Genomic DNA, 16,163 nt, shown 5'->3' on the forward strand with positions numbered 1-16,163 from the left:
GCCAACACTACCATCAAGATAGTTGGATTGGTACTGTCTTTATCCCAGTTAATGGAACTCAGCCATATAAACATTTTTCACCAGGACAACTGCCAAATATATGCCTTAAGTTCCAGAACCTCTTCATTTGAGGACCTAACTTTAGGTAGTTAATGTCCAACATTAACTTTAACATTAATTTCCAACAGGTTCTTTATCAAGACTTTCTTTCATTTGTCCGTTCCTTTGTTCCTTCCCTTCCCTTCCTTTTCCCTCTCCCCTCCCATCCCCTCCCCTTCATTTCTCTCCCCTCCACTCTCTGCCTCCTTTCTTCCTTTCCTTTCTTTTCTTACTTTCTTTTTGTCTTTCCTTTTCCTTTTCTTTCTTTCTTTTACTGCTATTTCTTCACTTCCTTCTTCCTTCCTTCTATACATTCATCCTTACTTCTCTTCCTTATTGCTTTCTTTGTTTCTTTCTTCAACAAAAATTCACTGACTATTTGCATGTCATATTTTATTCTAGTCCTTTGTTTATACAACATTGAACAAAACCTGGTTCGTTGAGTTTATATTTAAATGAGGAGAAAAAGACAAGGAAATAAGCAAATAACTACCTAATGGCAGAGAAAACAACTAGATAGAAAGAGCTTGAGTTTTGCTTGCAAAAAAGAAAGCCTGATGTTCCTAGCTGCTGCTGCTAAGTCTCTTCAGTTGTGTCTGACTCTGTGCGACCCCATAGACGGCAGCCCACCAGGCTCCCCCATCCCTGGGATTCTCCAAGCAAGAACACTGGAGTGGGTTGCCATTTCCTTCTCCAATGCATGAAAGGAAAAGTGAAAGTGAAGTCGCTCAGTTGTGTCTGACTCTTAGCGACCCCATGGACTGCAGCCTACCAGGCTCCTCTGTCCACGGGATTTTCCAGGCAAGAGTACTAGAGTGGGTTGCCATTGCCTTCTCCTGATGTGCCTGGAATTCAGTGGGAAAAAAAGGAAAGTGGAGATCAGTTGAGAAACTGTCAGGAATTAGACTTTATAGGCTTTGAGGCCTAGGTAAAGAGATTTATTTTAATCTAAATGAGAGAGGAAGCAATTGGTGGACTTTATATTATCTAATATAACTTTTTATAAGACATCATTTTAGCAGGAAGATCCCAGGGTGTGGGCATAGCAATCCACTCCAGTATTCTTACCTAGAGAGTCCCTGTGGACAGAGGAGCCTGGTGGGCTACAGTCCATGGGGTCACAAAGGTTTGGACATGACTGAGTGACTAAGCATGCACACACATAAGAAATTTTAAGTAAGCAGGAGCAGGCAGACAAACTAGAACGGTATACAGATGTGCAATTAATGATTAATACATATTTTGGAGTCTAAGTCTTAGAATATGGTTCTTAAACTTCAGTGTGTACACAAATCATCTTGCAGTCTTACTCAAATACAGATTGTGATTTCATGGGCTTTTGATGGGATCAGAGATTCTGCATTTCTAACAAGATTGAAGATTCTACTGATATACTGATGAGCAAAATTTTACATGAGGATTATAATTATGGAGAGAGACCAGTACATACCCAGCAGTACATGATAACTGGCCACTCTCCGTGAAATCTTGTTCTCCACTAGAATATTTACAATGTTAATAAACCATCTCAGATAATATGATAAAAGTTATTTCTATAAAAATGACTATACTGGTGGGAGATTAACTAGTGGAAGGGATATTTTACAGCAGATGGATTTTCCAGATGAACCTTAATGACAATAATTAATTCTGTCAACCCTTAGGAATGACTGAGAAGATTACCTTACTTACGATTTTACTGGAAAAAAAATTGATGAATAATTGATGAAAGCATTCTCAAGCCTAATTTTAACTCATTTATTGCTTTTTTTTACCCTAAATCCATATCTTAAAATTATTTTTAAATGTATTATCAAATAACAGAAAAAAACAAGGTTTTACTTTTACTTAACATGTTTCAAATCTTGAAAGTATGATAGGTGGAAGCAAAAGATAGTGAAAATCAGGATACAGAAATTGATTGCCAAATCAAAAATTTTCATGATTGAATAAATATGCATCATCTTCTATTTTATATAAATGATGAATTTGCACTAGCCTGCTCAAATTCCCATGTCCTTCTTTATGAGTTTATTTGATGTATTAATGTTCATGAATGTTTATCATAAATAATAACAAGATACAACATTTATGACATTTAAAAATTGGTTAAGTATGATTTTTAAGGTACTTTCATTTATTAAATTAACTATTAGTCTTTTGTGTAAGAACTTTGGCACTGTTAGAGTAAATATATATTTAACACATAGGGAACTGATAACATTTAGGTGGGTATACTATATATAAATGTTGACTGTTGCATTCTTTATCAATATCTTATCCTTTTATGTTGTTTTTTGCATTGTTCTCTTGACTATTTTCCTAATCATATTATTTTGTTGAAAATTGTGTTAATGTTGATACTTGTAGCAATTAAAATCCATGTCCCAAAATGTACCAATTTATGATTTAAATACATAATTATTTATTGAATGTCATCTTCATATTTCATTTCCATATTTCATCACATTTGTGAAATTATGAAAACTGTCATTCATAACAGTAAATATACTTTTATATTTTGCTGAATAAGTTGTATTTAGGGAGAAAGAAGAGAAAAAATAAAATGTTAGAAATTGCTTGGTAACAGATTTTATATTCTTAAAAGGTACTAGATAGAAATACTCCAAAATTACTGAGGACCTTTATGACAATATTAAGCATGAAAATTTGTTTTTTTCTTATATGATGTATCTGCAAATAATCATTTTAACAGTTTTATTCAATGCTACTCCTCAAGCCATGCTTTTGAGTTATTCCTGTGCAGAGATTTTAAGTACTTCCGATAACCCCAGTGTTTTCCTTTAAGCCTAAGGAAGCATACATCTTTTCACATTAACTGCAACTGTCATCTTGTAACAGGGATGTTATTTCATAACTGGTATTATTTTTTTTAGATTTTCAGCCCCACTTTTATGCTCACCAGTAATTATTATCCGAGGTTTTGATACCTTATTGTTTATATTAACATATTATCTCATTTTTTATAGAATGAGCAAACAAGGGAAATAATATGTATAGCGTAAAAGAAAGAGAGTCTTAACTTTAAAGAACAAAGATGGCAATGATTTTATGTGTAACTGGCTTCCCCAAATGGTTATCAGAGCTAATTATTTTGCCTGTGAATGAGATGGTCACAATGAGTGTGGGGTTGTGGTTTTTTTTCCTTGTTAAAGTATTTTGAAGGGGCTAGACATTCTATTTGTGCTCAAAGCTGGTGCCAAAGTGGACTCTGCCTTTTAGAGTATGAAAGTATGGTCCTATGTTAGACATTTTTATCTTGTTCAGAGTTATTTTGGGGCATTTTCACCCACTTTTGCAGCAAGCTGCTTCCCTCCATATAGTTTTCTAGAGCATATGGCTACCCTGCTGTGCACAGTGTGAAATCACACAATTAAGCTTCACAATTTTAGGAAGAGAAGAACCTTTATATATGGCAGAACAGCATGGTGTTAGGTTTGGGGTGCATTGCATAGTGTATTTTTTTACTCCTATCTAATCATTTGTATTCTAAATCATGGACTGTTGCTTTTTAGTGTTGATGCTTGATTTTTCTTTTTTTAAATTGTCTTCAAATGGCATTTCTTCATAATACCAAATGCGATTAAAGTGTGAGAGATTTCTAGATTGATTTTGTCCAGACAAATTAGAAAATTTTCATTTAGTTGGCTTACATTCAGGAAGTGAGGAGGGTGGAAAGCAGTGAACAGTGGCAGTCATCAACTCTCCTTTACGTTTCCATTTGAAAGGAATGAGCCAAAGTTGATTTTACTAAAAAAACAAAACAAAACTGTTTGGTAATTTGAGTTTCACCTAGCAGTTGGCTTTTGCTACACCTTGTTTATTCATCTGTTTAAAACTTTAAAAATAAGACATCGAGAGGCTTCACACCATGGGGTTATGCCTGGCACTATCAGTTAATAGTTAATATTATTTAGTATTAAATTCAGTAAATGAAACTGGCTCTGCTCCATACTAAAGTAAACCATCCTTAAAATCAGATATTGTTGACTACTTAAATTTTTCTATTATTAGCTTTGCATTAAAAAAAAAATAATGTGGATAGAGTAAACTAATCCAGTCCATTTGTGATTTCCCAGGATATATTTCAGTTGTTATTTCTGACTGGATATATGAAATGCTGTTATTCATGGTCAGGTGGTGATGTTGATGCTAGGACTGAAGTTTTAAAGTCAAATGAATGAATGTATTTTACTAGTATATGTATTGGGCAATCTACTTTGCCTTTCTCCATTTTTACATCTAGAAAGGAGGGAAATAATCCCATTTTGAATGGCTATTTTGTGTTTAAATGAGACAGTGGACAGAGTACCTATGCTTTAGACACACAACCATTAACTGATACTGCCCACTTCTGGAGCCTTTACAAGAAGCAAATATGCTTTAGTTACATTAAAAGTTTTATCGGAAAAGGTGTGTGAACAAAGTAAGAAAACAATTAGCACAGAGTTTTAAATTTCTTACATAGCTGATTTCCTTAGAAATAAAATATGTAGTCTAATTGGCTTCCTTAGTGGCTCAGCGGTAAAGAATCCACCTGCAGTGTAGGAGATGCGGGTTTGATCTCTGGGTGGGGAAGATTCCCTGGAAAGAAATGGCAACCCACTCCAGTGTTCTTGCCTGGAGAATTCCATGGACAGAGAAGCCTGGAAGGCTATAGTCCTTGGGATCGCAGAGTTGGACATGACTGAAGCAACAGAGTGAGCATGAGCATATAATCTAATGCAGTATTGAAAGAGAATTATGGAAACTGCTGATATATATAGCTGTATTTAGCTCTGTTCATATGGATCTCATGTATAAGTTATTACTAAAATAATGTGTAGTATCCAGTCCATCTTAGGTTTCTGTTAGTCCCACATTTATTTTTCTTGCCAGTTTTACCTTTGTTTCAATTACTCTCCAAATTCAGTCCAGCTAATTCACTTGACTTCCTTTTTATATCCTCTACCCTTGAGAATGCTCTATGCTTCTTGAGGAAATAATTGCTAGAAAGGGCATAAGATGTGTGTTCTAGATTTCAAAACAAGTAAGGAAATAAGTAAGCAACCAGTGGTAGAATGATGAGCAATGACCATTCCTATTTCTACTTAGATATTATCTATTTAAGTTTAAGAGTCATTTTAAACAAATTGAGAGATGATGTTTAATATAGTATCTGAAAAAAATCAAATCTCTAATGATTTCCTTGTACCAGTGATATATCTATAGAGTCTGTAGGGAAACTATTGAATATGGGCTAATTCAAGGAAGGTTTATTTACAAAGGGATTACTTGTAAATAAGCATATGTAAAGAACCACAAGGGATCATGCACCTAGGATAGAAGCAACTAGGCTGTCATTATTCCCTACCCATTGGGATGAAGGAAGGGAGAGATGTTGGACAGATATATATAGAGATATATATGCATGGCATAAAAAAGACTAGTAACTTTCAGTTAAGGGCCCATCTCCAGTTAGCATAGTCAGAGAGGCCTTTCAGAACAATCCTGATCCTACTTTCCTTCTTCCCTCCATCTTCCTGCTGGAGTTCTCTGGAGTCTGTTGATAGAGCCTGGAGCATCTCAAATTTAAATGTTCATAAGAATTACATAGTGGTCTTGTTAAAGGCTAACTTTAATTCATTAAGTCTGGGAAGGCTTGATAATCTGTTTTTCTAACAAGTCCCTAGTTGATGTTGGTGCTGCTAATGTAATGCCACAGTTTGTGTAGCAGGATGTAGCCTATTCAGGTCAACCAATGTACAAAGAATGAGGAGAATAGATCTGGAAAAGCACGTAGCAAGGCATAAAATAGATGTGGAAAGGTATGGATGGGCTGTGAGAAGAACATAGATAAGTTATGCTGAGAGTGCTTTGTTGTCTTCAATAGCCGTGATTATAGCAACATAACCCTGTGTCAAATACACTGTCAGGGTCCATCTATGCTTGTTTAAAACAATCGGTAGAGATATCAAGCCTCCGTGAAAAACTTTAGATAGACTATAATAATCTTATATCAGAAGAAAGAGGAAATATTGTTGCTCATTAAAGTAATAACGTCTTCTGGATATTTTATTTAAAATTTACTCAGTGTACTTAAGAAATTTGTAGTGGAAGAATATATTCCACTGCCATCAAGCTTATGATATGCATTACTCATGGTCACTCTTATTCAAACAGTTGGCTTCTTTCTCAGTTAGTCTCAACTTAGAAGGCATTATACTATAGATAAATGATCTCTGACATTATGTATAAAACAAATATGTGATATAAAATTACCTCATTCATTTTAACTTAAAAAACATTATAAACTTGCAGGTATATTTTTGTTCTAGAGATCATTTGAGAAGTTTTGCCTAATCTTCATATTTTCTAAGGCTTTCATGTGAAAACCAGAAGCATTCTAAGCAGACAAAAAAAAAAAAGAAAAATTGAATTTTATCATTCTTTATGTTACACTTTATAGTAAAATTATATTTTAGTAAAATCAGTGAAAAGAGAAAAAATTAAAAATAAAAGATATATAAAATAATTATCATTCAAAAATCATAAGATATCAAAACAAAAAAGTACATAAGAAAATGATTGAATTGAGTGGATCTTAATATTTAACTGTAGACCTAAAGATAATTTTTAAAAGTTCACTTAAAGCCGTTAGAAAATGAAGATTAAAACTTAATTAAATTAAGGCTGAGACAGTTGTAAAAGTGTTACAAGTATTTGTGAACCATACTAATGGTAACTGTTTCCATATGGTAACTTTTGTTATGCCAATTATAAGAATCCCTAAAAAGTATATAAAAATCCCACGTTTTTCTTATAATCCTGACATTTTATTGCACACCATAACTGTAAGACCTGTTACGCCAAGCATTGTGTGTGCATCTGCAGGTGTCTACTTAAGTGCAATGGATTTCTGAAGTTGTTCCATTTCTGAAGAGAAGAAAGCCCATATACAAATTTTAGAATCTTTATCCAATAATTAGCATCCACTATTTATTGAATAAAAAGTAACAACATTAATTCAATCTGGAAGACCTATGAAAATTAGCAAATTGATTTTATACGATGTCTTCTTTCACACTTATACTTGGTTCAGTTTTTAAAATTTTAGACTTATTTCTTAGTCTGAAGTGGTTGAAAAATAAGATTTCAAAGATTTATGGTTTAGGCTGATTTTTTTTATAACTTTGATACTTTATAGCCTTAGAATCTTTTGTAAAAATGAAAATGGGCCTGTTACAAGAATGACATAAATTATGCTGAATACCTACACATATGTTTGTAAGAACTGTTATGATTATATATTAACATTTAAGAATGTTTCTATACATTTATACCAAATATACTAGTTTGGCCAAAGGATTTGGAGGGGCTTATAACTTGATATAAAAAAATAAAATTAAAGTTGGAAATCCAGGGAAAATTTATGAATTTGTATAACATCCTTAAACAGTGAAAAAGACATAACACAGAATAGTTGAAAAATTTTATGATAGTGCATCCCTAATTGAAATGTCTTCTGAAAATGACCAGATCTTAAAATTATAAATAATTAAATAGCTAACATTTGCTGAACTTTTCCATGTCCTGATTCTTGGTATTTATTGTAGAATCTAAGTATATAACACAATATATGATTGTAAATTCTCTTTCAACTAAAAAGAGGGGATCATAAGTGCTAGTCACAAGCTAGTGGGGTAGCATAAATAGATATTTTGGACTTAAAAAATATTAAGTATCTAAACTATATTCCTTAACTCTAGTGATTTTTAAAAGGTAAAATTCATTATATTAAAGTAGTTATAAAATTTAATATTCATCATTTCTTATAAAATTAATTAATCTATCATTTTAAATTGAAAATATTTAGATCTTGCATATCCCTAAAATGTAAGTCTTTAAAAATGATTTTTCAGTGTTTTTGAACATATTTCATTGTACCACTAATTTTCTTATCAAATGGAAGCCAGTATTATTTCTTTTCTTCTAACATATTCTAAAATAAAATATTTTTGGAAACACTCATGAACCACTTACTAATATGCTGCTGAATTTTCTATACTTTTTTACTGTATAGGCCAGAAACATGATTTACTTGCAACATACCTTTAGTCACTTTCTAAAATTACACTACAGAAATATTTACAAAGCTAATATTCTTTTTCTAAGAAATTTATATCTAGTGGTAAATTTTACATGAAAGATAGTAAAGAGTATCAGAGTAATACTACCTAATTTTTACTGGCATCAGTGTAGTTTTTTTTTAACATAAATTTATTTATTTTAATTGGAGGCTAATTACTTTACAATATTGTATTGGTTTTGCCATATCGTTCTTCTTCTAATGATAATATGGGATGGAATGATCAATTATCAGCCTTCATGTTACATATATTATGAAGAAGTATTCTACCAGTGTAGAATGTAGGAAAAAAACAAACAAAAACCAGTGCTAACGTTTGTAGGCCTGTAACATGGAGCCACCATTTACTTTCAAACCAATGAAACTTACTTTCAGAACATAGTAAACTACTTCTATAGTCTCTAAACAAATTTTAATCTTTGAGATAGAATTGAAATTTCTGATTAGTCTTTCCTTCTTCCTTTGCTCTAAATTCTATACCTAAATACTTATGGGTAAATTAGTGAGTCTCTTAGGAATATATAGAGAAGTTAAACTACTTGTTCCATGTCTTATGGGACTAGAACACAGGTTTCCCAACTTCTGATCCAGTGAGACAAATACTACTAATAACAGGCTTTGTTTTAAAGATCTGTAATAAAATCCCTACCAAGTGATTGAATTTCTTCACTGCACATGTAAATGGATCTATTGTCAATGTTGAGATGAGCCATATTCTCAAGTTGGAACACATACACACACACACACACACATGAACACACATTAGTTAATTTTGATAACTAAAACAAAAACTGGCAAAATTTTATTAGTATACTTTATTTATTGAATATAAAGATAAAGGCATAATGATACTTATTTCAAAATAAAAAGTAGGAATTATATATCTAATTTTAAAAGGAGAGAAACTCATCGTCTATTTGAGAAGTTGAATCAAAAATAACCCCCCAAGCAATAGGATTCAAACTCTTTCAAAAAAAAATTATTTTCCTTTTCAGAAGGGCTGTTATACTCTCACTTAATCACAGATTTACAATGAACTTATTGAAACTTGCAAGATAAATTATAGTCAAGATGCCTACTTCAAATTTGGAAGATTAAAATAAACAGAATTTTGCTTTTGTTTTATTTTTATTGTTGTATTTAAATACAATTTAAGTAGAAAATGAAAGGATTTTTAGATGTTCAGATAACACTTAATAAATAGTGGCCAATGTTTCTCTACAGGAATTACATACAAATCTAAAACAGTATTTTCCAATGAAAGAATGTTCTGCTCACTAAAACTAAACATGTCTGTTTCTTCTTTTTCAAAGATAAATGTTCTCAAAAATTACAAGTTTTCACTGTATATACATAGCAGTGAAATAAAAAAAAATATTGGTGTGTGACTTTGAGGTTATATAGTAAAGAGTGTATCAATTTTAAAATAAGAAAATTGAAGCCATGAAATGTTTTATGACTACGTTTTAGAAGCTCAGTGATAGAAGGAACACTTGAAGATCATCTTTTCTAAACCTCCACCTGATGGTTGAATTCCTTTTAGTACATTTATGTAATGTGGTTAGTTTCCTCATGGTTAAAAGTGGCGCCAGTACTTTGTTTTTACAAATGAAGATTCTCTAACATAAAAACAAGCTCATATGCCACCTGCTTCACACACACAAAAGTGTTGATATTTGAAACAAAATCTAGCACATTATCCATATGTGGACATATATGATTATTTTTAATAAGACATTGTAACTTTAATAATTTTAAATAAGTTACTTTAGGTGATTAACATGGAAGTTAGATGAGGTTTATGTAACACCAAACAACATCAGTATTTTGGTAAGTTTTTAAAATCCATTATATAAATTAAAATTCATTGTGAAAATAACAGAACAATATTGATCTGGAAAATACTGCAATGATAATTCTCTACAGTGATTTAAAACTGCATAAATGAGGATTATAAGAACAAAATATTTTTTGGTATCTTGGGCTTACAACTAAAAAGATGGATTTGATTATGAGCCTTTCTGACAGATATTTCTATATTCCTTTCTGACAGATATTTTCCATATTAGAAAATAATATGAAAAATTATGAAATATATAAATTTATGAAATTTTATAAATTTATTTTATGAAAAATATTTCATTATGTTAAATATGGCATGATCAAACCAAAAAAGTAATAAGTGAAAATGAACAAAATTTTTTAGCATGTGAAAAGTGAAAAGCAGAAAAAAATGAAGGTGATGGATCTCTGCATATGTCTACATGTCTTGCATTTAATGAAATATATTAAAAATTTATCAGAACATGCATAGTTTTTTTATTTAAAAAGTTTTTCACATAAAAATATTTCATCTTGAACATTCATTTCTTTTCTTCCTAATTCATGACTAATGAAGGAAACTATCTGAACAAAATGCCTTCAGTGAAATAGAATTTACAATATTGCATATATACATTCAATCATATACTTGTGCAACAAAAACCTCTTAAGTACAATAATGCTGTCTTTTGAGAAACTCACAGTACAGTGGAAGAGATCAACACAAGCAGCACATTGTCTTTTATCATTTTAAAAATGATATATAACATATTTTAATATCTGTATGATAAAATAAATTTGACATGCTTATAGCTGAAATACACCTGTAGAAAAAGTTAGGTTAATTTTATTAGATAAATGTGATGATTAGCAGCACTTATTCTTGATATCATGGCAATATTTAATACATATACCTTGTAAAATGTAATAAGTATATCTTTTATGGCATATATTTGAAAATTAACATCTCACTGATTTATGATTTAGAGCATATCTTACAATTGGTACTTGCAGTATTTGTCCTTTCAGTTTATTAATATTCAAGAAAAGATATGTGATATGCTCTTGGTGTTGAAATTATAAAATTATCTAAATTATGAGTTTACTGTTTAACATATTTAAAAATTTTGGTTAATTTAAACTTTATATTATATTTCTATTCACTCCTTTTTATCTCTTAAAACGGGTATTCTCCTGGCTTTTCATCTTCTGCATCTGTGTTACAACTATTATTTTACTTTTTACTTTTCTTCAATAAAAATTGATAAATAGATGCTTTTAAAAAATAAGGCCAGGTCCCTTCAGAACCAGGAAGCTATTTAAAACTTCTTGGTTTGAGATGGCATTTTCTTAGCTAGGTATTGTCCCTGACAGCCAAATAATCAAGTTTAAATGTAAGAACATTACATAAATCTCATTTCTACATACATATACACGCACATACACTCACACAGAGTAGTTTTCATAATTCACTATTTCTAGTAACTGAGCTCTTTGAGCCTCTGGACTTTTCTTTTTCAACTTTCTTCTTTGAGTTTATAATCTTTTCATGTTTTCTTTATTCTTTAAGAATTTCAGATATGTGCTAAAAATACTGTGAAATTTTGCAACCCCTCTATAATATTAATTTCATAATGTAGAGAAAAGTAGAGGTAGAATTTCTACTTATAATTCATGTTTAGATCAGGAGAATCTAGAATTATGCCTCAAAATACAAAATGCAAATTTTGTTAAAAATAATTTTCAGATAGCAGGAAAATTTACAAGCAGCAGAACTAAATTTAAAGCAACCAGCCAAATACAACAGTAGGACTAAACTTCAGCTTACCTTGGGGGTTGGGGTGTGTAAGAGGATTACAACAAAAAACATAACCTGAGAAAGATAGAGCCATTCTTTTACTCTAAATAAAGGGCCTCGGATAAAGAATCTCAAAATTGTAAAACACTCATCTAGTCATCTAGTCCTAACTACTTATTTTAAGAGAAAAGACTGAGATAAAAAGGCAGATTCTTGTCCAAAATCAATAGCTACTAAAGAATCAGATCTTTTAAATCCTACTTCAAGGATCATTTTCATCTTTTTTTTTTTTTATATTATGTATCAGTAGCTCATAACTATATATTTCAGTAAGCCATTGAATTCTGTCTCTACCTTTGTACTTTTAAAGTTAGTGACCAGGAAAAAAAAGAAAAAAACCTTCAAAATGCTTCAAAATCAATAAAATACCCTTCATTTGAACTAATTGGGTAAAATGGCAAGTAGGAATTAGTGTAATGATCACTTTAAACCTTCAAAGAGCAATCAGTTTTACTGTTTTCAAATTCATGGAATGAACAAAACCTAATTGCCAAAATGTTTCAGGCTATCATTTCTATCTGTAGTCCCCATAAAAAGCAATATGTAAAGCAACTCAAATTATAATTGAGGAAGCTAAATATATCCCTTGCATTCTTGTTCCTGTGTTTTTAAACACAATAATTGTTATTTAAATGTATCATTTGATCAGTTTACATAACATTTTTTTAATTAGTGAGGTTTTAATTAAAATTTCTTTGACTTTTTTTCACTTGGTGTCATTAAAACTTAAATAAAGTAGAAAGTAGTCTTCTGAACTAGTTTATCACTTTTATAGGAGCTGTAGTTAACAAAGTAATTTACATTTAAAGGATAATATTTTCATCTAAAATACTAAAATACTTGAAAAAATGTTTCTAAAATGTTCCAAGTTACTTTGTTGAGTTTATGTGCTTCTTTAGGCAAATCCAGTCATACCTGCTTTAGTAACAGTGAAATATGCTAGCCTCTTATGATGTTGATTTAATATCATAATATCAAAAATAGTAGCAACATATTTTAGATGAAATCCAAAAAGTTGTGATTCACTTTCATAAATTTCATACAATATAGTCTGAACATCGATCATTGTTCAAAAGCTGTGTTTATGAAATTTGGAAATGCTTATCAGAAGAAATAACAAAATACATTTAAAGTTTTTTCAATGATGTCATTTTCTTAAATGTGTCCTAATATTTAAATTAAGCTAAATTACTTTAAAAATACATTAGTTTATTTAAAAAAGCAGGTTCGTTAAATTCTTCCCACTTTTATATCAGTATTTTTATTTTTCTAGTTTAATTTTTCATAAAATTAGATGAATTCAAATGACTTATGATAGTTAATTTTTCTTTTTTTTTTCCTCTTCTACAAAAGCTCATTAGTGTTTAAAAGTACCTATATATGTATGCAGGATTCTCCCTATAGAACCTTTAAAATTTTTATACTGCTTGGTATTTTTACTACTTAGTAATCAAATTGCTATTTTTTTCCTTTACTTTCTTCCGGGTACCCTATATCAGGCTTAAGAAAGCAGTTTCTTAACTTGCATAATACCATGCTAACAAAATTTGTTAACTTGAATTTCATTTTGGAATTGTGTATCCTGATACATGTTTTTGTTTGTTTTCTTAACTAGTGAAAAAGGCCATAGATTTTAAATCTAGAGGATTTAAATTGTTTCCAGGGAAAGACAACAGCAACAAGTTTTCTATCTGTGAGTGTACTCCTTTTTTTGTTTCTTTCTCTAGTGCAAGAGTGAAGTTTGTGGTTGTCTATGTTGTTTGTGTGTTTTATAAAAACGTTTGTGTATTTAGCAAATTAACTGCATTAATATCTATATAACATGCATGGTTATTATTCAATATTTTCTTATATTTAAATGCATATTGAATTTTAGGTTAATGTGGTAAACTTTGGAGCTCAGATTGTTTCAAAATGTAAAAAACAAAAACTCTTTGATCTAGCATGTTGATAACATTCTAGTTTTCTAATTCTAGTATGTGAGATTAAAAAATGAGTAAAAACCATTAAATTGATGATTTCTTGTAGGAATTTCTGTTTGAACATATCTACATTTCAACATAGTTATTTTTGTAAGGGAAGATTTTTAATAGCAATTTTTCATTTATGGGAAAAAGATATTTTAGTTTGAGTTAATTTAAAGAAATCCTTTAAGTCAAGAACTTTGTAAATGAACTAATTTTTTTTTTTTAGAAAAATCTCATGAAATGAACTGAATTACATATATTTATGTGTGCCTCAATACACAGTTTTGCTTAATATTCAGGGATTTATAGATCATCTGAAGTTCATCCATAAGCGTCAGATTAAGAATCATCAAACTAGAATATTCATTGTTATATGAATATAAATGAACATACAGTAAAACATTTAAGAGAGCTATGCATTTGTCAATACTAATCAATAGTAGTTTATAGATACATATAATAAATTTTGAAAGAAGTCATTTATGACACCACATCTGATTTCTAAAATGCCTTATTGATAATAAATAAGATTAATTCTTATAAATACATGTTATTCTTTTTTAGCGAATATATGTATTTTAGCATTATTTATTTTTATTCAATTCCAAATGATCTGATGAAATGAATTTGAAACTATTTATAAAACAATCACTTACTATATCAGATAAAGATTCTACCCCCATATTTGAGTTTTATTTGAAACAGTAAGTGACATAATTGAGCAATTACAGCAATTATCAAAAGCAAACTTGGAGCTTGTTGGTATCAAATATTTTAAAGTGTTCTAATTTTAATATATGATTTTCACATTTTGTTAGATTTGAGAATATGAAACCAAACATAGGAAATATAAGTAGGAAATCCTCAAATTGGGTTACCTGTTTGGAAAGCATTAGACAGTTCATTTCAAAGTATTTAGTCACATAATAATGATTTATTGTTTATTTTAATTTGTTTATTTAGTTAGCTAATTGGAGGAAAGTTGCCTTATGGTGTTTACAATTTTATGTTGGTTTCTGCCATGAAAAGTGAAAGCTCAGTCATGTCTGACTCTTTGGGACCCCATGGACTGTAACCTACCAGGCTCCTCCATCCATGGGATTTTCCAGGCAAGAATACTGGAGTGGGTTGCCATTTCCTTCTCCAGGAGATCTTCCCACCCAGGGATCAAACCTGGGTCTCCTGTATTGTAGACAGACGCTTTACCGTCCGAGCCACGAAGCCACCAGGGAAGAAGACCACCAGGTTTCTGCCATACAACAGCATAAATCTGTTATAATTACATTGTTATATTTTTAGGATTAAAACATATTTTCAAAACAGATATAATAGTTTTTAAGAACAATAAATAATCTATAATATTTTCAGTATAACTATTTGATACATTCAGAGATAAAAAATTTTTTATTATAATAGAAAATATGAACAGAAAAATTTTGTTAGATGAAATTATTCTGACATATCAAGTTTTATCATGTCAACATGAAATAAATGTTTGCAGACTTAAATAATTCTGTTTACTACTTTTCCCTCAATATTTTGTGTGGCTAATGTATTTATTTTGGAAACTAAGGAGAATTATAAGCTATTACTTTTTTCCTTTTCCTCATTTTGGCTAGACAAATGTTATTTTATATGCTTCATACTTCAAAATTTTCCATGTCCTGGGGAAATCAGGCTATTACTGAACATCTGAGATTTATCAAGGAATTAAGATGTATATAAATCTATATCACCTGCAATTATATTACATGTATCATAATAACATGCTGTATGCTGCTAAGTCACTTCAGTCATGTCTGACTCTGAGCGACCCCATAGATGGCAGCCCACCAGGCTCCCCCGTCCCTGGTATTCTCCAGGCAAGAACACTGGAGTGGGTTGCCATTTCCTTCTCCGGTGCATGAAAGTGAAAGTGAAGTCGCTCAGTCATGTCTGACTCTGAGCGACCCCATGGACTGCAGCCTACAGGGCTCCTCCATCCATGGGATTTTCCAGGCAAGAGTACTGGAGTGGGGTGCCATTGCCTTCTCCGAACATGCTATATACCTTAACATTAAACAATGTTACATGCCAAATTTATTTAGTTAAAAAAAAAAAGATATATGTAGCTCTTTATACTTGGTACATTGCCTTAGTGGACATTCATATTATTTTCATTGTTCTTGTAGAGTGATTATGAGGTTGAACCAAAAGGGGATTAAGACATGAGTGTGTCTGGGGAGACAAATAAACCCTTATTAAATATATATATATATATTTTTTATTT

The 16,163-nt window shown here is 30.7% G+C and overlaps 1 protein-coding gene across 1 annotated transcript in view; it reads left to right on the forward strand.

Annotated features, from left to right (window-relative positions):
* The window catches only part of CSMD3 (CUB and Sushi multiple domains 3), a 1,491,512-nt gene that overhangs the window by 601,185 nt on the left and 874,164 nt on the right, over positions 1–16,163 (forward strand). The window contains exon 8 of the mRNA XM_010863441.1: positions 13,543–13,620. Coding sequence (XP_010861743.1) covers positions 13,543–13,620 — 78 coding nt within the window. The remainder of the gene's footprint in view (positions 1–13,542; positions 13,621–16,163) is intronic.

This window comes from Bison bison, unplaced genomic scaffold, assembly GCF_000754665.1.
Source record: "Bison bison bison isolate TAMUID 2011002044 unplaced genomic scaffold, Bison_UMD1.0 scf7180017864491, whole genome shotgun sequence".
NCBI lineage: Eukaryota > Metazoa > Chordata > Mammalia > Artiodactyla > Bovidae > Bison > Bison bison.